This window comes from Physeter macrocephalus, chromosome 16, assembly GCF_002837175.3.
Source record: "Physeter macrocephalus isolate SW-GA chromosome 16, ASM283717v5, whole genome shotgun sequence".
In the NCBI taxonomy this organism is placed as follows: Eukaryota; Metazoa; Chordata; class Mammalia; order Artiodactyla; family Physeteridae; genus Physeter; species Physeter macrocephalus.
Genome location: NC_041229.1, coordinates 72,399,149 through 72,423,390, shown reverse-complemented (window position 1 = coordinate 72,423,390; position 24,242 = coordinate 72,399,149). Strand labels below are relative to the sequence as shown.

At 39.7% G+C, this 24,242-nt stretch overlaps 2 protein-coding genes across 8 annotated transcripts in view; one reads left to right on the top strand and one right to left on the bottom strand.

The window, feature by feature from the left end:
• The window catches only part of GTF2H1 (general transcription factor IIH subunit 1), a 36,841-nt gene extending 26,984 nt beyond the window's left edge, over positions 1-9,857 (bottom strand). Inside the window, exons 1-2 of one of the 2 annotated variants that reach the window (XM_007104909.2) lie at positions 9,689-9,857; positions 1,794-1,962 (exon numbers count right to left, since the gene is read on the bottom strand). In XM_007104909.2, coding sequence (XP_007104971.1) covers positions 1,794-1,947 — 154 coding nt within the window. In that variant the 5' untranslated portion in view covers positions 1,948-1,962; positions 9,689-9,857. The remainder of the gene's footprint in view (positions 1-1,793; positions 1,963-9,688) is intronic. The other variant, XM_028501562.1, reaches the window with a different exon arrangement.
• A 119-nt stretch (positions 9,858-9,976) lies between these two features.
• The window catches only part of HPS5 (HPS5 biogenesis of lysosomal organelles complex 2 subunit 2), a 44,971-nt gene continuing 30,705 nt past the window's right edge, over positions 9,977-24,242 (top strand). For 2 of the 6 annotated variants that reach the window (XM_007104908.4, XM_007104904.4), the window contains exons 1-8: positions 9,984-10,299; positions 15,466-15,629; positions 17,335-17,445; positions 17,618-17,682; positions 18,143-18,335; positions 19,650-19,783; positions 23,324-23,536; positions 23,841-23,912. In XM_007104908.4, the coding sequence (XP_007104970.1) occupies positions 15,522-15,629; positions 17,335-17,445; positions 17,618-17,682; positions 18,143-18,335; positions 19,650-19,783; positions 23,324-23,536; positions 23,841-23,912 (896 nt within the window). In that variant the 5' untranslated portion in view covers positions 9,984-10,299; positions 15,466-15,521. Of the gene's footprint in view, positions 10,300-10,580; positions 10,994-14,752; positions 14,846-15,465; positions 15,630-17,334; positions 17,446-17,617; positions 17,683-18,142; positions 18,336-19,649; positions 19,784-23,323; positions 23,537-23,840; positions 23,913-24,242 lie in introns of those variants that run through there. The other 4 variants (XM_028501561.2, XM_007104906.4, XM_007104907.4 and 1 more) reach the window with 4 other exon arrangements.

Below are 24,242 nucleotides of genomic sequence, written 5' to 3'. Positions count from 1 at the left end.
CTGTCTATGTTTTGAGGTGTCATGTTCCTTGAAATCTGTTCAGGATTTTATCTAGGAGAAGAATCTCATATACAGGAAAATAAATGAATCCATATTAATGGTCACAGTTAAGATACCACAATTTGTTGAGGGCTTTGTTGCCCAACTCCCCTGGGGTCCCTCCTATTCAAGTTCTTTTAGTTAGGTGAATTGCAGAAATCCCTTTCAGAATAAAGGTTCTAAATCCCAGGATTCACTTGGTGCCTTTAAACCTAATTATTATTGAGCCACAAAGTACCATGCCCTTTGGGTAATAAATTCAAAGTTAATTTTGCAAATTTGAAAAGAGAAGGGGTTTTGACGTTAGCCTTCATACTTGAAAATCATAAAAAGAAAAAGGATATAAAAATATTATGCTCTGTATTCCTCCCATCTACCTTTAGTATAAAATTAAGTCTATTTTCTCAACAGATGATGGCCACATAACCAAAGATTAATTAGACTACTTTACTTAAAAGATACAATTTTAGGGCTTCCCTGGTGGCACAGTGGTTGAGAGTCTGCCTGCTGATGCAGGGGACACGGGTTTGTGCCCCGGTCCGGAGGGATCCCACATGCCGCGGAGTGGCTAGGCCCGTGAGCCATGGCCGCTGAGCCTGTGCATCCGGAGCCTGTGCTCTGCAACGGGAGAGGCCACAACAGTGAGAGGCCAGCGTAACGCCAAAAAAAAAAAAAAAAAAAAAAAAGGATACAATTTTATTAAGGGCAATCTGGCATCATCTATCAAGATTTTTTTTAAAATAAATTTATTTATTTATTTTTGGCTGCATTGGGTCTTCGCTGCTGCACACGGGCCTTCTCTAGTTGCGGCGAGCAGGGGCTCCTCTTTGTTGCAGTGCGCGGGCTTCTCATTGCGGTGGCTTCTCTTGTTGTGGAGCACGGGCTCTAGGCACACGGGCTTCAGTAGTTGTGGCACGCAGGCTCAGCAGCTGTGGCTCGCGGGCTCTAGAGTACAGGCTCAGTAGTTGTGGCGCACGGGCTTAGTTGCTCCGCGGCGTGTGGGATCTTCCCGGACCAGGGCTTGAACCCATGTGCCCTGCATTGGCAGTTGAATTCTTAACCACTGCGCCACCAGGGAAGTCCATCTATCAAGATTTTAAATGCATGAACCATTTGAACCTGTAAGTCCACTGCAGGGAGGTATCCCATACATAAAACCTCAAAAAAATATTAGTGCATAGATCAATACTGCAACATTGTTTTCAATAACAAAATTCTGAAAACTTCCTAAATGTTCTTCAATAGTGGACTGGTTAAATACATAAGTGTAAATCCATTCAGTGGACTATTATGCAACTCTTTTTTTTTTTTTTTGTGGTATGCAGGCCTCCCTCTGCTGTGGCCTCTCCCATTGCGGAGCACAGGCTCCGGACACGCAGGCCCAGCGGCCATGGCTCACGGGCCCAGCCGCTCCACGGCATGTGGGATCTTCCCAGACTGGGGCGCGAACCCAGTTCCCCTGCATCGGCAGGCGGACGCGCAACCACTGCGCCACCAGGGAAGCCCTATGCAACTCTTAAAAGAAGGTATGTGTGGAGATCTTTATGTGAGGTAGATTTACACATGTAAAGCTGTACATTGTAGAAAAGGCAGGTTACAGAATAATATATATTCAATGATGCTACTCTATAGTTATTTTTATACAGTTGATTTTTTGACATTATAATAAAAACCCCACAAAGACTGTATAAGCAGTCTTCTTATAAAATTACTAACAAATATGACACACATCAGACTTAGTATAGCCTACTTACATTTAATATCTGCATACATATGGCTGATGGTAAATCTATCTTTGCCTTCAGGTGCCCAAGCAATTCTTTCTGCCATGAGGTACAGAGCTCCATCCTGCTTCTTTTGTCGCACCTTCTTTACAATCAGCAAAACTTCTTCAGATGAAGTTGCCATGACAGCTAGAAGGCGCTAAAAAAGACAAAAAGATTTCACATCTCAATTAGGGTTGGATTCATTGACTTGAGTCCCTTCCAAATCTAAAGTGAGTAATAAGGAGGGAAAAAAGTCTTTTCCCTCATTCAGAGTTGAAGATAAAGCTGTATGGCGTTATTCCTTTAAAATCAAATTTCATTTTGCTCATACCACAGGTATGAATTTACACAACACTTAAAGTTGACAACACCTGGCAGTTTTCAAACCATTTCCACATATGCTAATCAGAGTATTTTCATTTTCCTGTTATATTACTAAATCTTGAACACATGATTTGACTACAAATATGTGGTCTGTAACCTATACTGCGGAACTTTAGAATTACACAGCACTCTATTGGATATTTAGTTCAAATTTGTTTCAACTGAAAAAACTAAGAGCCAAAGGGTTTGTGTGACCTTCCTAAAACCACTCCTAGATCTAAAACCTGGTCTTAGTTTGTTCCCGTATGCTTAAAAATAAAACTGAAAGAATTAACACTTAACACTTCAGATGCTATCTTCCCCATCTTTTAACAATCAAATGTCTTCAACTGCTCTCCAGTCTAGGCCGAAGATTCATTTGTATATGGCTAATTTGTTACCTAGGAAGAAACAGCTTGGAACTCCCCCCAACTTCACCCCATCCTGGGAATCTTAACCACCCAACACAAATCCTAGAGTCTTGAGTGTAGCTGTCTGGAATATGAGGCTGAAAAGGATTTTGAGGCTGTCTGGGCTCAACAGCAAAGATGCCATGATTGATGAAGTCTGCCATGGACTGCGATGGGGAAAGTGGTGGCACAAATGGCACATATTTGCCATTTCTGGTGAAGTTATGACTTTAGTTTTCATTCCCAAAGGAATGATTTAAAATATAACTTAAAAATATTTACTTCATCAGGTACAAATTATAATTTCAGAGAAGTTAGCATATCTAGGTGTCATAAGAATTAAATTTTAGCAAACAAGTGAAGTTTAATTGTAACATTTCTTATTCACTGAAACAGCGATTTAAAAATCAAAACTACAAGTAAAAAAAAAAAGAGTGAAATTTTAATTTCTCTGAAGTTGACTACCTGAATTTTGAATAGCCAGATCTTCCCTTTTAGTTTCCTTACAGGCTACTCCACCCCAAAAATGGAAAGGAAAAGGGTCAGTGTGAATACATTTATTCAATAGTTCTGTACTGAGCCAAGGAGTCTAGGGATTACCCGAAGACAAATGTCTATCAGTAGTGATTTCTGCTTTCAGAAAGCTTCCAGTCTAGTGAGCAAGATGGGTGTGTGTGTGTGCGCATATACAAATTAGAATGTTTAAAGAACCAAAAGGGAGACAAAAAAACAGTTCTGAATTAGGACTCAGAGGCAATTAACTTCTTCACATGAGAGGCTTTGTCAAATATTTGTCACAGATATCTTACGGCAATAAAAAAATTCAGTTATAATTAACTGAACAATCAAAATGCAAATCACTAAATGTACAGTCCTTAGGTGTTCCGTTTGATGCGTTTTGGCAACTGTATACACCCGTGTACCATTACCCAAAACAAGACAGAGAACATTTCCATCACCCCCCAAGTTCTCTCACGTCCCCTTCTAGTCAATTCTCTTCCTCCCACCCTCGAGCAACTGTTTTCTGATTTCTATCACCACAGATTAGTTTTTATCTGTACTAGGATTTCATATAAATGGAATTCAGGCACTATGTATGCTTTTGTCTCTGGCTTTTTGCTTAACATGTTTTTGGAAATTCACCACATTATTACATGTATCGGTAGTTTATTCTTTTTTATACAGAAGTTAGTTATGAATTGGGTCTTGAATGAGGGTTTTGACAGAGAAAAGGCAATAAGCATTATAGGCAAAGAGAATGGCTTGGGGAAAAGGCTCCAGACTTTCTGCAAATGGTTAGTAGTCCACTCTGGATGTAGCACAAAGTTCATGATGGGGATCAGTGGGATATGAAGTTGGACAGTTAAGATGGAGGTAGATAGTGGAGAATACCCCCCTATGTGGTAGACAACAGAAAACTTCTAAAGATTTGAATAAGGGAGTGATTTGTATTTTAGGAAATTAATCTGAGGCAATATGAGAGAGACTGAAGAGGACCAGAAAGGGTCTGAACCAGGCTGGTGGCAGTGAGGATGGAGAGGAAGGGACAAGGAGGAGTACTGAGGAAGTAGGATGAATAGACACTGTGCTGAAGGAGGTATCACAGCTGCCTGCTCATACCCCACTTTTAAGCCTAACTGACATGAGTACAGTGATGCCACTCACAGAAACAGTAACAAGGAAAAACAAGTTTGAAAGTGAAGGCAAGGAATTCAGCTCTGAAAATGAGTGTGAGGTGCTGTTGAGTCACGCAGGTAGAAATAGTCTGTATTATGTGGGCATTTATAAATGTTGGGACAGAGCCTAGTAAGTTCAGTTAACAAAAAGGGATTTAAAAAATGCCACAATCTCACAACTTTAACATCAATTTTCTTAATTTTAAATTGTGCTTATCTGTACTCACCTTACAAATGTAATCATGAAGTACAGCCAAGTTAATTACCTTGTTTATTTGCCATTGAAAACATTTTCCCATGTTACTTTACAATCTCCAGTTTTAATAGCCATACATTATATATGATAAAGGGTCAAAATTCTTAATATATAATACCATCTTTTAACTGATTTACTTATTTGATGTCCTCCAAAGATTTTGATTAGAGGATTACTGTCGCTTAAAAAGTTTGAAAACCACTGTTTTAAAGGACTTTTTTTTTTTTTTTGCTGCGCCGCAGCTTGTGGGATTTAAGTTTCCCGACCAGGGATTGAACCTGGGCCCTTGGCAATGAAAATGCGCAGTCCTAAGCACTGGACCATCAGGGAATTCCTTAAAGGACTATTTAATGACATGAAAAGATAAACTGTTAGGTGATTCAAAGCAAGCAAAAAAAGCATGTAGTTTGATTCCATATTCTTAAATTTTAAAAAACCTTCTAAAATTTATTGAATGCTTGTAATATGTGCCAGGCATTGGGCTAAGTTCTTTATAGGCATTACCTCATTCAGTCCCCAGTTAACAATCCTGAGGTAGGTTCTATTATTAGTTCTATTCTGCAGATAAAGGAAACTGGGTCTGAGAGATCAAGATGCTTTCCCAAAGCATCAAGAAGTAGAACTGGGTTTGAATCTGGGTCAGTCTGACCTTGGAGTTCCATTATATTATTTTGCAAATATATATGACTGGAGAGACATACACCCAATTTAATAGTGGTCACCTATGTAATAGGACTACAGATGATTTGAATGTTCTTTGTTTTCTGGACTATCTACAATAAATATGTATTTTGTAATGAGAAAAGCAGTTACTAAAAATGTCTTTCCAAGAGTTTATTCTCTATCAAACCACATCTGTAAGGTAACATGGGAAGGTGTTAGGGTTGGTAAGAATTAAAACCGTTATTTTCAATTTCTGTAATATGTGTATTATTTTTATTTAGTATTAAAACTTTAGTTAATAATAATTTTTATAACATCTACGGAACCATTAAATATTTTAATATTAATTTTATAATATTCATTATAATAAACACATAACTATTAAAAACTTAAAAAACCTGTCTATACTATGTAAAATTAAACTGCATACCATATGAACCACATTTTAGGAAACATGAATTAAAATCTGAGAAAGATAGGAGAGGTGTGTGTGTGGAGGGGGATAAGTAGATAATTACAGGATAATTTTAAATATGTCCATATATGGAGGAAACACAAGGTTACAGCTGACAAAGCAAGTCACCAATTAACTGGGCTTACGGGCACAAATAAAAAGTGTTAACTTTGGAAAAGAACCAAAAAACCTTTCTGAGATGGGAAGGTAAGGAAGAAAGATGAATGAAGACAGAGAAACTGTAAACTCGAGAATTAATTAGATTAATAGAACTATTAGAGTTGGCTACTTTAAATCAATTGGGGAAAAACATAGCCTCTTATGCATAGCATGTAAAACCATTCATATTAAAATCTATTTAGAGGGAGCTTTAAAAATAAATCAGAGATAAGTTATTGAACACTGGGAATAACTAGTCAATTGTCTCACAGCTAACCTGCTTGGCAAATTTCCCTGGTCATCTGTAGCACCTCTGTTTATTGTACAAGGACCAGTTTTAGGAAGTTAATAGAACCAGTAGGACCATCCTACAATGGCTTCTATGATTTCTAGATTTTTCTTGAAGGTGGCTCCTTGGGTGGCAAAAACTTCTTTCTAGTAGAACTCTGTAAGAGCCACAGAATATTTTATGAAATACATCGGTGCAGTTATATTTAAACAAAGCGGCTTGATAAAGATCTAGCTTTACTTAAAATATTATTTACTTTATGAAATAATCTGCCACAAGACTTCATTAAATAGCAAAATCGTCCAGTAAAGGCATTTATTCATTTGCAGTTAAATATTTACTTGCTTGAGGCTAAAGGCACATGCATGCCTTGTGCTGAGCCTCTGCACATTCTCCTCCCTTTCCATCAACTAGCTTTTACTCATTTTCTGTCTACTCTAAGTTTCAAAGTTACCAGTATTCTTCTCTTTACAGCACTTATCACTACTGCAATTAATTTTTTAAAATTAATTAATTAATTTATTTTTGGCTGCGTTGGGTCTTCGTTGCTGCGCGCAGGCTTTCTCTAGTTTCTGCGAGCAGGGGCTACTCTTCGTTGCGGTGCGCAGCCTTCCCATTGCGGTGGCTTCTCTTCCTGTTGAGCACGGGCTCTAGGCACACGGGCTTCAGTAGTTGTGGCATGCGGACTCAGTAGTTGTGGCTCACGGGCTCTAGAGTGCAGGCTCAGTAGTTGTGGTGCACAGGCTTAGTTGCTCCGTGGCATGTGGGATCTTCCAGGACCAGGGCTCAAACCCGTGTCCCCTGCAGTGGCAGGCGGATTCCCAACCACTGCGCTACCAGGGAAGTCCCTGCAATTAATTTTTAAAGTAATTTTTTTAATGCCTTTCTCCCTGAAAGACCGCAAGCTTCATAAAGAAGGGCAAGAGGCTGCATGTGTTGTGTTTATGGCAATACAGAGCCCAGCAGCATATTTTAGTCCATAGGAATAGTCCAATAAATACCTATGACAACAATTTAAGATCTCTGTTGTTAAAAGAATACAGTCTTGGTTAAGACATAACACGAAACCATTGTACATACATCCTCGGCTAAACTCCAGGAAGCACTAAAGCTCTCAACTCACAGATCAGAGTACCATTCCTCACAGATTCCAATAACTGGCTTATAAGTAAACAGGGATAGGAAGACTTTGAAACTATTCAGCAGAAATCTTTAAATTTCCATTTCGTACATCTCGTGTCTCTGCATTTCCATTACCTACATCTCCTTTTCCAATGTGCAGAGATAAATGGGGCAGACGAAAAAAAGGCAACAAGTGAAATATAAACTCCTTATCACTCTCTAAAAGGAGGATTGTTATTAGAGAAAGCGCTTCTGTGTCTGCCAGCATACAAAATGGAGACTGGAATGCTGCTTGCCATCGGGCAATCCTAAAAAATGTTAACAATTCAGCACTACAGGGAATAAGACCTTGGAAGTATGTAAAGAGTGACCAAAATGTACTGTTTTAAGGATAGTTACACACATAAAGAAGGTATTAAAGAGAATAACTGAAGTAGCAATTTTAAGACTGAGCACTTTTTCACTTTACAGCAGTGATGGGAGAGGCAGGAGGAGGAAAATGCGACAGAGACACAAGATAGAGGGAAGAGTATGCTCATATTAATAAATACTGCATGGTGACAAAGAGTACAATACCAAAACTGAGAGAGGAGCAATCAGTTGGTAATCATAAATGGATCAAGGAGGGACTATTAGATGGATGCCTGACACTGCCACATTTGTATTAACTAATAAATACTGCATGGTGACAAAGAGTACAATACCAAAACTGAGAGAGGAGCAATCAGTTGGTAATCATAAATGGATCAAGGAGGGACTATTAGATGGATGCCTGACACTGCCACATTTCAGGCAGGAAAGAGAGAAAGGAGGAAGGGACAAAGACACTTTTTTTTTTTTTTTAATTAAAAAAAATTTTTTTTGGCCGTGCCATGTGGCATGTGGGATCTTAGTTCCCCGAACAGGGATTGAACCCATGCCCCCTACGGTGGAAGCAGGGAGTCTTAATCACTGGACAACCAGGGAAGTCCCCAAAGACACTTCTAGTAGCAGCACCATGAAGTAGAAATAATGGCCAAAATGCTAGGAAAGCTCAAGGTACACCTGACAACATTCTGATGGTAAGGGAAAAACCAGCAGCACAGAAAAGCAGGGCTAAAAGGTGTAAAGACAGTCCAGCAGGGATAAGATATAAGCCTTGAGAGCAGTACGTACAGGAAGCAGCCAGAACTGACTGAAGCTGATCGTTGGGTGCATTCTTTTAAACTGATTCCTCTCTCTTTGCACCAACATTCCTAGTATTTTTAAAGAGCCCTCTCTGCATTTGTGTGGATTATTATTATTTTTTTAACATTAGCACTACCATATGTATTTAATATCACCTAGGAGAGACTCAAAGCTCATCAGTCTGATGCACTGCCAAGTGTTAGATGATTGAGAGTAGCAGAACAGGTTTAATGCCTCCAAATTCTCTCTCCCTTCTTTCCAAATGACGGATTTCGGTCTGCTAAAAGGTACAAAGTTCTTTCCAGAGTCTAGATCTTTTGTAAGCCATAAGCCTGATACTAGAGGTTACCTTCCCCTCTGTTGTGACCTCTCCATCTCATTTGTTCTAGTTTTGATTTTTTCAAATCGATCTTAGGGTTGGCAACTTTGGCTTAGTTACCAAAGCCCAGTTCATGATATTCACACTGTGTTCCAAGAGGGGAGGCTAAGCGCTCCCAAACTCAATTCCACCATGGCATGCTGCTTTGTATGTTGGGGTTTCTGGTAAGAATTCAAAGGGAAAAATTGTTCCACTCCTTTATAGAATAGAGTACTTTATAGAATCAGTACTTACTGCAAGGTATATTTTAAACCACTTAGTTTTTGTATGTTTTTAAAATTGGGTCTTCTAATGGGCAAAAGGTTGTTTTTATCTCTCTCCTCCCACCCATTTTACAGACCCTAAAGCGGGCATTTAAGAGTCAACTGAATACACTTCCTTAGACAATGCAGTCTCTGAGAACACTGGGAAATTTCTAAAATAATAATTTATTTCCATGTGTTGGTGCTTAAAGATGATCAAATTGGGCACAGACCAAAATGTGATGTGTGTGTGTGGGGGGTGGCCTGGCATACGTGTTAAGAAGATTTTAAAAGTGGTAAGTTTGACAGGTAAAGCAAAAGGTGTGTGGACACTAAGGTAAAAGCTTTTCCCTTACATAAACCGAAAGACTCAACAGCACATTTTCTAACGGGAAGGGCTCCTCAGCCACAGAGAGGCCTCCGCGTCCTTCATCCTCATGTGCCAAGTCTGATTCCGGCTTTGAATAAATCTTCGAGTCCCTGCTTTCATTGAAGAGGTAAGGCTTCCTACAGACAAGTAGATTAGGGGTCGCCTCTTACTCACTTCAGAATAATAAAGGACTACCGAGACCGCAGGCTTGGAAGTTGTGGCAACGGCGACAGGGACACAGGAAAAAGGGGCAGATTCCGCGCCGTCCTGCGGCCCCCAGGCCTGTCAGCTCTTCACCCGCCCGCCCACCCCCATTCTTCGGTCTAAACTTACCAGGTGGGAGCTACGGCCTTGGTCAAGGAGTAAGTTACTGAGCTGGGTCGAGTCGAGTTCCGCTGCGCTTCTTAGACACGCTGCCGGGAAGAGGCTGAAACCCAGCAGCCGCCGCCGTCGCCACCGCCTCTGTTACCGGGGGGTCTCGCCTCCATCGCTGGCTGCGAGAACTCTGAAGGCACGTGACCGGAAGTACCAAGGCGGGCCCGCGGAGCACGTGACCCCAGAGCGCGGCCGCCATGACACCTTCCGCTAGTTCCCTCCCTTCCTCGCCGATGCCCGCCTGTTTCATTTCCTCTCGCCGGCTTTAAGCGGTGAAGGGTCCCGAGATCCTGCCTGGCTCACCCCTTTGGCCTAGAGCTCCTCCGGTCCCGATCGGCGCTGCGTCTTCGGCCGGCAGCGGCCCGCCTACTGCAGGCCACAGAGAGCGTAATCGCGACCGCGGCCTGAGGGGGAGGGACCACGCGCAAGCTGGGGCGTAACCTGTCACGTGACGAGGAAGTACCGTTAACAGCTTTGTCCTAGTGTCCCCGGCGCTCCAGGATGACGTAAGCCAGGGAGGGGAGGAGCAGGAGGCGAGACTGAAACTCAGGTGCGGCTCTTAGTGCGCGGTGAGTGTCACGGCACCCAGCCGGGAGAGAGGGTGTTACCCGTTGGAATTTGGGGGCTAACGGCCTGGAGATAGTGGAGAGGGGCTGAGACCTACAGGCTGTGAGCCTGGCTTTGAAAACTTGATTACCGAGCCTCCTTTCAAGAGATCTGAGTATAGTATTAAAGTTACTGCTGTTAAAAAGTTAGGAGTTCCGCTAGTCAGGGAGCTTGTGGTCAGGAACTGTGCAGTGGTGTGTGCAAGGCATGCTGAGTGCATGAATGAGTGAGTCGCCATTTCTTGTTCTGAGGTGGAGAGTTGTTCTCTGTTACTTGGGTTTAAAGATCCCCATTACGGGAATGAGGGAATCTCCTACTTCCCCTCCGCATAATATCTTCAATTTTTGCTTCCTTTCTTTCCTCTTTTGCCTCCTCTTCCTTCCACGCCCCTAGTGGGGAAGAAAGAAAGCTGTGATTTGCACTGGGTGTTTGCGCAGCAAACACTTGTCCATTAAAATGAATAAAAATGAGTACTAGGACGAAGAGAAAAGCCTTTTCTTGATCCTACTCCACCTTTAGTTACCGTCAAGCAATGCGGGGAAATGGAAAGGTAATTAGATTTGGACTCAGGATTAGTGGATTCTAGTCTCAGCTCTACTTGTGAACTCTGTGACCTTGGGCAAGCCAACACTTCAAAAAGTTCTTTCATTGACTTTGGTAAGCATTTATGGCCACCTTCTATTTGCTTAGTTTTTGCTAGGCTAACAGTGTGACAGACTTAACAGAAGTAATAGTTAAACTCGGTTCTGCAGGAAGACAGTGTTTTGTTAGATGGAGGAAGATTCAAGAAACAGCATATATTAAACCATGGAGGCACAGAAAGTTTATAGAATGAAAGGTTTCTCAGAGCTTTTTGCTGTTAAGCACATACTTAACAAAATCTTGAATATATATGTGTATGACGAAGTCACTGTGCTGTACACTTGTAACTAACACAACATTGTAAAGTAACTATACTTCAATAAGAAATCTTGTTCAAGAAAATTTAAAACATAGACAAAAGTAGACAGGATAATATAACGAACCCTCACGTACACCTAACCAAACTTTAACAGTTATCAGCATTCTGCTGTTCTTGTTTGAACAGTTTTAAATTTTATAGGTACTTTTTATATCCATTATCACATTTGATTAATGGCAGCTTTCAATTTGAGCTCGATTCTACTGTATCTAGGTACTGGCTAGGAAGATTATATTCATTTTATTTGAAAATTTCTTTGGGTTTTAGTTAACTGCTTGCTCTGTTGAATCAAAAGTGTGACATGGCACATTGTAAAGCAATTATACTCCAATAAAGATGTTAAAAAAAAAGTGTGACATGGCTACTTTAAAAACATATCTGGAAAAAAAAGTCTGATACTATTTTAGGATGTAACATAGAAATTTAGTGTCCAGGTCAAGGAACTTAGTGTTTCTACTCTATTCTGTGTATCCAGCTACTTAAGGAGTTTTATGTTCAGTTCTGGAGACCACATTTTTAGGCAAACTAAGCTCTTGTGTGGAAGGCTGATCAGAACAGAGAGGAATTTGGAAATTGTCAGGTCAGGAAGAACTGGGGTTGATGAATTTTTAGAAGACCTCATAACGCTTTTCAAATACTGAAGGACTGTTTTGAAAGGAGTGAACTTACTTCCTTAAACTGTAGAAGCCACAGTTGGAAATAAAAGCTCCAAGTCATCAGGTTTCAGCCCAATAGTAGAAAAAGTACCTTATAACAGTGAGCTGTGGAGGAGTGGAATGGGCAGCTTCATGAGAGGGAGCATTTCCTTTCCCTTGCTGAAAATGTTCAGGGATCCAGGGCACGACTAATTCCTGAATTACATGGATGTGTGCACTGAATTACCTGTGAGTCTTCCACCTTGAGAATTCTGGGAAGTGGGACTTATGCTGGGCCTGAAAGGCTGGGAAGATTTTAGTAAGTAGATCTGGAGGGAAAGAAGTCATTTCAGAGAGAGGAAACGCAAAGAAAAATATAAATTTGGAGTTGGCTTAACACTGTCACTAGCAGCTTCTCTTGAGAACTGACATTGTTTATGCTATTCCTTTTTCATTCTCATCTCTATTAAGTCTTTTTCAGAAAAATAGAAACTTACTAGGTTTTTTACCCTGTTAGGTCATAATTTCCAGGTCATTCTCTCTTCACTGAGATCAAGACCAAATGGTCTATCCATCTCAGAGATTGTTTTAAGATTGCAAGTGGAAGAGATAGCCACTGTGGTCCTGATGTCATTCCTCTCTGTCTTCCTTAGGATCTTGTACAGTGATTTTATTTTCTTTTTCTTGTATCTTCAGTCCCTTTCATTAAAAAAAAAACTTATTTATTTATTTGCCTGCTCCAGGTCTTAGTTGGGTCACACAGGATCTTCGTTGTGGCTGTGGAATCTTTAGTTGCGGCATGCGGGAATCTAGTTCCCTGACCAGGGATCAAACCTGGGCCCCCTGCATTGGGAGCACGGAGTCTTAACCACTGGACCACCAGGGAAGTCCCTTCAGTCCCTTTCATTCTAAGGCCTTTTCTTTTAGCTGCTACCTACAAATCTGTTTGCGTCTCCCCCGCTCACAAGGTCGAGGCGTTTTCTCCTTCTCCACCAGATTTCTTGAGTAATTGAAAGGCCTTGTCTTTAGTTCCTCACCACCCCTCCCACCTTTTCTCACATCTTTGTTTTCTAGTGTCTACCCACAGCGCTTCACAGAAATTATGTGATCTCCCAACACCAGATTCTTCAATGCCTTTCTGTTGCCTACCAAATTAAAATTTGTGCAGGTTCCTTAGTTTGAGATTCACAGTGCCTTGTACCTTGTGACCGAATTACTGTTCCAGCTTTATCTTTCATTTTTCTGTTGCTTGTATCCTGTGTTTCAACCAAAGACTAAACTTGTATTCTCCAAATATATCCTCTATATCTTTGCTTATTGCTGCCCTACCTGCTACCCTTTCTTTTTTCCTTGTGATAAAACCTACTCAGCTCCAGTGCTACTTCCCTTAGGAAGTTTTCTATGGTTACTTTTAACTCAATGAGATCCCTCTGTCCTCTAAGTTCCGACATAGGACCTTGCTTACGGTTCCCTTATGAGGGCTGTGTGTGTGTGTGTGTGTGTGTGTGTGTGTGTGTGTGTGTGTGTGTGTGATTTGTCTTTTTCTCCCTAGTTGATTATAAAGTGACTGATTTCTGGAATTATTTTATTTGTCTTGTTCGCACCACTGTGCCTCATATTTTACTAGAAACTGCCGACTCAGAGAAAGACACACAAGATGAGAGTTGTGAGTTTAAGTTTTATTCGGGGTGTTGCTGATTACTATAGCCCGGCTAACAGCTGCTCAGCCCTGAGGAAACTGCTCTGAAGAGGCAGGGGAGAAGACAGTTTATTTTATGTTATTTTAAAATTTTTATTGGAGTATAGTTGCTTTACAATATTGTGTAAGTTTCTGTTGTACAACAAAGTCAATCAGCAATGCATATACATATATCTCCTCTTTTCTGGATATCCTTCCCATTCAGGTCACCACAGAGCAATGAGTAGAAGTTCCCTGTGCTATACAGTAGGTTCTCATTAGTTATCTATTTTATACATACTATCAATAGTGTATATAGAGAAGACAGTTTATATATGATTTTTGGCTAGGAAATAAGTGCAGTTAAGCCTACATCTTGTTAAAAGATTACTGCTAAACACAAAGAATAGATATCTCAAGTTAATGATTTTAGTGCTTTTCTACGTATGGGAAGGTGCAAAAATCTGGGGTGATTAAAATTCTTCCTGAGATATACATCTACTAAGGGCCTGCTTTGTCCAAAGCAGAGGGCCTCATCCTGTTGTTAATTTCCTCTCAGAGTGCACTGGTGGTCAGCAACTGTAGTGGGTTACAATGTGTAACCCTTGTAGAACTGGATGGTGAGCAACACTATTTGTCTTAGCAATCCTGATTTTTCTGTATCTACAGTACTTAATAAAATGAATGAGTGAAAAGGATGAGAAGATTTTTCTTAGATTAGGAATTCTCAAATATTTGAGTATAGGAGGACTACTAAAGAATTTTGTTTTTTCGGAACACCATTCTCCTTGCAGAGATCAGCTGTATTACCAGCAGAAAATAAGACTATTTTATGTGTATGCAGTAAAAAGTATTGTAAGCTTATATATGGTTTGCCCCTGGAAAGTGTGCTCCATGAACGTTAGGACTTTGTTTTGTCCTCTGTTTTATCTCTGGGACCTAGAACAATGCCTGGCACATAGTTGGTGCGAAGTATATATTTGTTGAATAAATGAGTGAGTGAATACATGTGTTTCTGAAAAAAAAAATTAAAACCACAAAGTATAAATTAAAAACAATTAAGCATAAACAATTGTTTCTGAATTTTTTTGTAGTATTTGTTTTTTATTCTCAATTTGGTAGGTAACATGATTGAGGAAAAGTTAAAATTAATGGATAGAATTTTCTTAAATTCTGCTTTCTTCTGGAAACTGGTATAATTTGACAAAAATGTACACTTGAGAGTTGTTGAACAGGTAAGAACTCTTGTGTTAGTTTACAAAGTCTTCACTGGGTAGTTGGCATTTGGTACCTTGTATTCTTATTCCTATTCTTTCCTATAAGGCCTGTTATTGAAGCTCTTATTCCTCTTTCTGCCTAATTCCCCACGCCTGACATTTCACTTATTCACAGGCTGGAGAAAGCTATCCAGGGGCCCTTTCCTATTAAGCACGGTTAAAATGTGGGCTGATAACCATTGAATTTAACAAGAGACTTAAAAACAGAAGATTTACAGCTCAAAGAATTGCAGCTGGAGCTGCTCTTTTACCACAGAGGAGCTGGACAAAATTTCCCCTTATATCCTGCAAGCGTCTATTCTATCTGTTCACACTGTAAGGTAAATAGAGTGGGATAGGATTGTGGAGGGCCTTGAGAATCTGGATTTCATTCTCTGGGAGTTTTAGGAGTCAGGGAATAGTCAGTACAAGCTGATGGTCACCTATAATGTCACCTGCGTGTGTTTTCTTTCCACCTAGATGCCAAGGATCTCCAGAATAGGGATCCTTGTCCCTTTCTCATGTTTCCCTGTTTTCTCCACCTGTTCATTAAATGCTTGCTGAAGGAGTGGTGAGCTTCTTAAATTATATTTTTGCAGGTTTTATTCAGGAATACTGTGCCTATCCCTGAACGTATTTTCATCTTTCTGGGTAAATGACTTTCGTGCCAGTGATACCAGACTCCTACAACCATGTTCTTGCAGAATTTGAGTCTCTGGATCCATTACTTTCAGCCCTGAGACTGGACTCCACTCGTCTAAAGGTGATTTTCTTGATCCTTATATCAGTTTTATTTTCACGTTCATATTGTTGTGTGCTCTCGGTTACGTGCCCCCCCCCCCGTTCTTTACGTTTTATAGAATCTTGGGTGTTCTTACCTGTGCTAGTAATACCTCACATAGAAGTAGTATGTTCATAGCACTTTCTTGATTTATTTTTCAAGCAATCGTTTGAATTCTTCTTTCCCATCCTTGGAAACTATGATATAGATTACTGAATTTTCCCGCCTCTAATCTTGCTGACTTCTCTCAGAAAGTAATGTATTCAATTGAAAATAAAATAGTATAAATGAGTATACCCCATTGCATTTTGAGCAACACAAACCATTGCTATTAAACTAAGTTTGTTCCAAAACAAGGAGTTTGATGTACCCCCTCTGTTTTAGGGAACAGAGCTAAAAATTAGCTCTGTGGGAAGGAGTATGTGCTTCCCTCAAACCCTGAGTTCATTTGATAAACTCAGGAATGACATGGTAAAGAACAATTTCATAACCAATTCCAAAATAATTTCATTCTTATCCTTTTGTTCCCACCCCAAAGCACCTTTCTAGCCTCTGAGCAAAGGGAGGATAGGAAGTAACAGGCAAAGTAATATGGCCAACAATTAATGAGGGTTGATATCAGACGTTTTTTAGCTTCAAGTTACAGAAAACCTTCTCAATAATAGCGTAAGCAGTAAAGGTGTTTATAACCTGGTTGGAGGTTATCGGTTCTGGGTTTAGTGTAGTGGCCTTTGATATTCCTTAGGACCCAGGCTCTCTATCTTTCCTGTTCTACCGTCATCTGTATATTGACTGTTGGTCACAGTTGCAAGATAAGTGTCCTGGCTCCAGTCTTGATGTCTCCATTAGCATCTCAAGCAAGAAAGAGGTGGCTGAGGACAAAGGTTTTTTTTTCTTCAGCTTCGGCCATTTATCTGGGAGGGCAAAGCTTCCCAGGAAGCCCCAGTAGGGCTTAGTCTTATTAGCAGGATTTGAGTCACAGGGCTCCCCCTAGCTGCCAAAGAAACTGGGTAAGTGAAGATTTAGGTTTTCCAGCTTCTACGGTAGAAAGCAACAAGGTCGAAGAGGATTGAGAATGAATGCCTGTTCATTCACCAACCAGTATTTTTGTCACAGGGTATTGGGCACAGCCTGGCCACTGCTTTCTCTGGTGGGTAAGGAGAAGAATCAGTAGGCTGAAGGTGTGGGGAGACGTAATAGTACAGTGATTTGCATTTGCATCCTCTGCAGTCTCACTTGCTCCCAAAGCTGTGGATATTTTGTGCTGATTATACAGACTAGAAGTGATTTATGTGAGCAGATGATTAAAGTGGTTGCTTTATCCCCTAGAGACTTACTTGATCTTCCATCATTGTGGTCAGTATTGGAATGACCTAGCTGAATTGCACAGAAGATGAAGATGGGCTAGTAACTGGCTTTTGCCAAGGGAAAATTACTCATTTATACAATTGAGCCTATTCAGCAATTTTGAGATTCAATTAAAAATTTAAAACCAAAATGTTCTTTCTTCTGTATCTTTCCCTATGTAGGATAAGAGCTTGAGTGCCATTATGCGGTGCCTAACTGGGCAGGTGGGTTGGGTGCAGGGAGAAACCTGACACAGATCCTCAGTATTTATTTCCAGTAGATAGTTTATTTGTTAAATGACTGTGACAGTTTCACATTTGTCTGTTGCCATGTTTTTTAGTGCACGAGCATAGCTGTGTCTCGAAAATGGTTGGCTTTGGGCAGTTCAGGAGGAGGACTCAATCTCATTCAGAAAGAAGGATGGAAGCACAGGCTTTTTCTTTCGCACAGGGTAAGATTAAGGGTAGCCCTGTCATGTACCATCCGGAGTATCTTTCATAAATTTGAATTTCTCCATTATCAATGATCATTTGGACTAAAAGAAGAAAGTAAAACTTGAGATTTAAAAATAAAAAATTACCCATTTTTGAGGAGCTGCCTAATATTTTCCTTTTGTGCTCTAGGAAGGTGCAATTTCTCAGGTCGCCTGTTGTTTACATGATGATGATTATGTTGCTGTGGCTACCAGGTAAGAAACTGTTCTAAAACTGTCTGATCTTTTCCAAATGCATTTGAAGTTGACAAATATAGTTGTGTGTTTGTTAGGGTGACCAGCCATCCCAGTGTGCCTGGGCCGGACCCTGTTTTAGCGCTGAAAGTCCCATGTCTTAGGAAACCTCTTAGACGCAAGCAAACCAGGACGGATAGTTGGTCACCCTAGGGTCTGTGGAAAACACTAATATGAGGCAACAACATTTCTGTGACCTTAAAAGAGAAAGGTAACAGGGATAATTTAGAACATCTAAGTTCTCCTGTTATATTGGATTGGTGGACTAAAGCAAGGAAATTATTACCTTGGCTTTCTACTTCCTCTTTTCTGAAGAATAAGAATTTGCTTATATATTTAACATAGTTGATATTGTGATGCATTGAAATTGTACCTTTTTCACCATTGCCAAAAATTAGCTTTTGTGTCTCAATTCTTGCAGTCAAGGTCTTGTAGTTGTTTGGGAATTAAATCAAGAGCGTCGTGGGAAACCAGAACGAATTTATGTGTCTTCAGAACACAAAGGCCGAAAAGTTACAGCTCTCTGTTGGGATACAGCTATTCTTAGAGTTTTTATAGGTGATCATATGGGGAAAGTTTCTGCCATCAAGCTCAACACTTCTAAACAAGCAAAGGTGAGAACCAGTCCAGTTCTTTGTGTATGTAGGTGAGATATAAGGTGTTATCTTACAGAATTTCAATTAAAGGACACAATTTGACCTACTGTATCTCTTGGGGACTGATCTAGAGCTCAGACTATGAATTTTGAGAAGACTTGTTTGCATGTAGTACATATGGTACCCTGGTTTAGCTTGACACTGTTACAGAATGGCTTCTGTGAGCTAACTTCAGTAATTTGCAGTTGTCTATTATATTACTCCATAATTCACTTGCATGGCTCATTTAAGTAAAGCATTCTTTAATACTAGGCTGTTAAGAAAGAAAAGATGGCTGGACTTCCCTGGCGATTCAGTGGTTAAGACTGTGTGATCCCAATGCAGGGAGCACAGGTTCGATTCCTGGTCGGAGAACTAAGATCCCGCATGCCACATGGCGCAGCCCAAAAAAAAAAGGAAAGAAAGAAAAAAGAAAAGATGCCTGTTTATTAGTTGTGTCAATAAAATGGCAAAGAGAAATGGTACCAATTGCCCAAGGTCCTATTCTCCTGGTCCCTGGTTAGAAGAAACTCATGGATCTAGGTATATTTTCTCAGGATGGATGTAACTTGTTGTGAATGGAATCTTAAAGATACCTCCTGGATTGCGCTAAGCAGTGTGAGTCCCCAGGCTTCCTGCCACAGTTGTTGGAGTAGAAAAGTTGAGTCTCAAGTTATCCTAACAGAATGCTCCAGTCTGTCATTAAGGCAGAGCCAACCTGCTCCTCGCTGTCCCTCTCCGCCAAAGCTATTATATCAGAAATGGGGAACTTGTCTCTCATTGGCTTTTTTGCATGTAGGATCCTGGTGGAGAAGAAGAGATCTAACTACTATTGGCTAGTTACTTTAATTAACACATCAGAATATTCTTGATGTATTAATTAAATATTCATGATGACCCATCAAGGTTACTACTTGATTCCTAACATATTTTTGATATACAGTTGGAATTCTACACTTATTATAGCTTTAATTTGTCTTTTTTCCAAAGGGAGAAGTACTGTCTACAGGTGAAAAATTGTCTCACATATTCTAAAACTTGCTTCATCTTTTTCTTTCCAACTTCTAAGAATAGATAATCACAAACAGAGCCTTAAGAATTCTCTTCTGCAGTTATGTAGCAAATTATTTCACAAAACTTAAATGAGTGAAACTTGATATTCTAACAGGCAAATTAATTTTGGCCCATTTAAAGTTTTTATTTTGCTGTCTAAGCTGTAAAAGGTAAAGAGAAGGGGATTATTTGTATACGTAAAGATAAATAAACTTTATTTCCTTGTCATATCCCCTTTAGGCGTCTGCTGCCTTTGTGATGTTTCCTGTTCAGACAATAACAACAGTTGACTCCTGTGTTGTCCAGCTAGATTATCTGGATGGAAGATTACTTATATCTTCACTTACTCGATGCTTCTTGTGTGATACTGAGAGGTATATTGACTAACCATGAGTCATTGGAAATACAGAATTTTAGAACTGTAAGGGACTTCGAAGTCATCTCGCCCAAACCCTTCAATTCAGTTATACAGATATTAATAAGGAACCAGCTGTGTGCAAGCTGACGTTAGTGAGTAGAGAGGAGGTAGAGGAGAGTGACATAGTCCAGTGGGTGACTAAGACAAATATTCAGTTAACTCTACCAAGAAGCCTGGTCTAAGTGTCATGAGGGAAGACCGAACAACGGCCTGTTTCTATATGGGGAATTGGGATGTCTTCCTTGATTGAGTTTGTTGTTGTTGAAATTTGTTGTGTATTTAATAGAATTTTACTATAGGGTAAAATTGGATGAAAAATAAGAACTTTATGAAGCTGACAGATATTTAATGAAATCTCAACAGTGGAACCAAAGGTCCAATGAATGGCAAAGGAGGATATTGGCGGTAGCTGTGAAATACCAGAACAGAATAGGAAATGGTTTGAAATGAATGTTGTGTATTGCTGTGTTTAAGTTCTTCAGCCATTCTCACCACAGGGAAATATTCACTGGGCATTTTTTTTCCCCCTCCATTGGCCCTGTCCAGCTACCATATTCTTCAGGACCCAGCCCCTCTGTTAAAAATTTATTGTGGAGAATTTTGAGCACGCACAAAAAAAGAGAGAACTGCATAATAAACCACTGTGAGCCCACTAGCCAGCTTCAGTAATTTGTTGAGGATATTTAATAGGTGAAGTTTGAAGGAAGAGGTAAGAGGGGATAGGATATTCTAGCAGGAAGGAACAGCCTGTGGGGGAAAAGTGAGAAAGGATTAGGCATATTCTAAAATGTGTCCTCTGGCTTGAGTAGGGGAGTTGTGGGAGATCACGTTGGTAAATTAGCACCACATGGAGAGTGACAGTCTTAAATGTCACACTAATTAAGTATGTGGGTTCTCAGATCATTTTAAGGAAGTGTACATGTAGACTATCAGGGTTTGGAAATTGATTCCCTTAGAACTATCCAGGATTGGAAACTTTTTATGTTTTTCCAGGGGTTCTTGTATCTCAGTTAAAAGACTGCTATTCTAAAAAGTAGGAGACTGGATTCCAAAAGTTTTGAAGGAATGTATGCTGACTGTCAGGGTTAGTAGAGGGAAGGATGAGGAGAGGATGCACTTTGTTTTTATTTTCTTGGGATGAGAAAGGTATGTGGGAAGGAGACCAGTAATAGTAGGTTGCAGATGTCTGGTATCAGAGAACCTAGCTGTACAGCAGAGGGGCAAGGCTTTGAGATGCAAAGGATCAGTTTACATGGAATTAGTAGGAAGGATGGTGTACTTGGTTCTGACTTAATTCAGACTGTAGATCGGTGATGAAGTTAGACTTATAGAACTGGAGATCATGTAGTGTCACTCTTTCATTTTTGCAGATCAGAAAGCCTAGTGAGTGATAGAGCTTGCCTCATATCATGCAGCTGGGAGGAGGCAGACTAGAATCTTTCTGTCTTGATTTTGTGCCTTTCCTGTTACTTCAGTTACCTCTAGTATATTCTTTGACATTGGACCTTTGGCCATTAAATCCATCCTTGAGATTTTGGTAAAATATTTGTTAGCTTCACAAATTTCTTAAATATTCTTCATCTATAGGTTTTTGAGTTTACCAAACAGCCCAGTTCAGAAATTTGGCTGAAATTCTGACAAGTGGTCAGAACATGGAATTGAATGAACACCTTATTGGGGTTGTTTTGAGAATCTAGTGAAATGGTGTAAAGAGTTAAATGAGTGGAGGCTTATTTTTCCCTGTGTGCAGTACAGTTGCTAATCATTTATACTCCCATTTTACAGGATTGTGGCTAGAATTGGTTATGAGAATAACTAACTGCAAAAATAACATGTTTTAAAAATGCCTACTTTGTTAGCTAGAATTCAGTTTGGGAGTACATGGATAGTACAATAATTGAAAAATTTTATGTATGTTTTAAGTTTTGTTTCAAGGTATATTCCCTTCCAAACAAAGAAGCATTTTTCTTTTTTAATCAAAGGCTCCTAATAACTAACCAAAGTGAGATATGAGTTTGTTTTTCCTGCTACTTTCTGTCAGTATTGTTAATGAACGGGGTGGAGTCCAGGAGGAAATAGAACAAACAGAAACAAAGAATTATGTTGTAGTAGAGAGAACATTGGATAAGGGAACCTGACAATATGGTTTCAAGTTCTAGTTCTGCCACTTCTTAAACCTTGCCAAATGTCAGTTTCCCCATCCAGAATGTAGAGATAGTTTTAAGGATTAACTAAGATAATGTATAGGAAATACCTAGCCTTGTGCCTGTCACATGTCATTTGAAAATGTGGAAAGCAAGATTAATGAGCATACAAATGAGAATGAGTTGACTGTATTGGTTTACTCAGGAAATATTTATTGCACTCCTCTGAATTAGTAGCACTGTGGTTAAGCACCATAGAGGATGTGAAGTAAGCAAGAAATATATTTTATTTCCCAAATAAGGAACATAGGTAGTAAAACCATAACTTCTTATATTGCTCTGTATACATTTTAAAGCACTTTCACATCCATATTCTTCTAGTAAAGCTGATGTTATATTTTTTTCATAAAGCAAATAAGTACAGGGATATTTATTGAATTATCTAAGGTCACGTTGTAAGTTCATGCTAGAGACCATATCAGGCCATTGTCCAAATAAAGAGTTTGAGTATATGGAGCACTACAAGGCATCGAGTGCTTTCTGTGGGCCAGGTACTGTGCTGTGCGCTGGGAATTCAACTAAAGAGGAAAAAGAAATGCCGTTTGTCCTGAAGAAAGTCATAATCTACTGTCCAAATAGACACAACTACCATATGTAATGTGGTGAATGCTTTGAAAACATAGCATGGGAAGCATATCGTTCTGCTATAGGGGTCAGGGAAGTTTGTCAGAGGAAGAATGGTGGAGTTAATTTATGAAGAATAAGGAAAGGAGTGTTTGGAAAGAGATATCCTCATTCTCACCTTCCATGTTCTCAGGCAGTTTTGTATATGCAGTTCTTTCATATATCTAGCTCATGTAACCCTCAGGGAACAGAATGTTCCAAGGTATAGACTTTCAGAAGGACTTAGCATTTTGAGGAAAGAGTGAGGCATTTATTGGGTATATGTGGCCGAGGAGTGGCCTGGAGACAGGGTAGATCAGTAGCCTCCATGGAGTGGCCGGAGAACAAAGTGATTTGGGAAGCAGTCAGTAGGATTTAAAGCTGTAGGAAATGGTTTGGTAGCACTTACTTTTTAGTTTTGAAAAGAGCGTTCACGTTCTGTGGATAATAAACTGAGTACGAACTTGAAGTCATTTGCTTTCTGTAACAGAAATAGTTAATGGCAAATCAGAGCTAGAACCCTATTTTGACCTTTCCATTCTGTTGTTCTTTCCAGTAAATTGCTAATATGAGGAGAGAGAGGACATTGTAGGTGGGGTTATTATGGCCATGCCGATATGTAGTGCCATTGCTTTTGACTTTTTTGTGAATAAACATGCTTTCTCTTTTCTGCGGGGGTCGGGTATTAGAGAAAAATTTTGGAAAATTGGAAACAAGGAAAGAGATGGAGAATATGGAGCTTGTTTCTTCCCTGGAAGATGTTCTGCTGGCCAGCAGCCCCTAATATACTGTGCTCGCCCTGGCTCCAGGATGTGGGAAGTGAACTTTGATGGAGAAGTTATAAGTACACATCAGTTTAAGAAACTCCTCTCATCACCACCTCTTCCTGTGATTAATCTAAGGTAATGATTTGTATGGCCAGTAGGGAGTATTTGAGGAACTTACAGGGAGGGTTGGGTTTGAAACCTCTGATATTCTACGTGCGTTAAAGATTTTATCATTTTAAGAGTGAAGTAGAATTTTTATTAAAAGATTCAGAGAAACCAAAAAGTCTTTAATCAATTATCTTTCATATGCTTAAAGCAAATTCAGTAAGGGCAAATGCAGTTAGGCTGTTGAATTTGTTTTGGAGGCAGAAATTTTCCTATATAGGGAAAAAGATACTTTTATATTTTGATTAAATCATTAATCACATTTACTTCCTAGATCAGAACCTCAGTATGATCATACGGTTGGATCATCCCAGTCTTTGTCTTTCCCCAAACTCTTACATCTTAGGTAAGTTTCTCCCTTCGATCCTTTAAAAAAAAAATGAACACTTAACTTTTCCTCTTTCTTTCTTGTTCAAGGCAGTTAGCTTTTCAAGTTTGTTTTTGTAGTAAATCATTTTTAGAAAATTAGGAAATGACTGTGTTATGTGAAGTGTTCTACATATAAGAGGAATGAAAAAAAGCATAGAAATATGCTTCCCTTTCTGTTTTGAACTGGCCTAAACCAGTTGGACACTTCACAGTTGTTGAGAACTTTTGACAAATAGAGCTCAGAGCTGTAGATACACGTTCTTTCTTTCTTTTATTTTTTTTTTTTTTTTTTTTTTTTTTTTTTGTG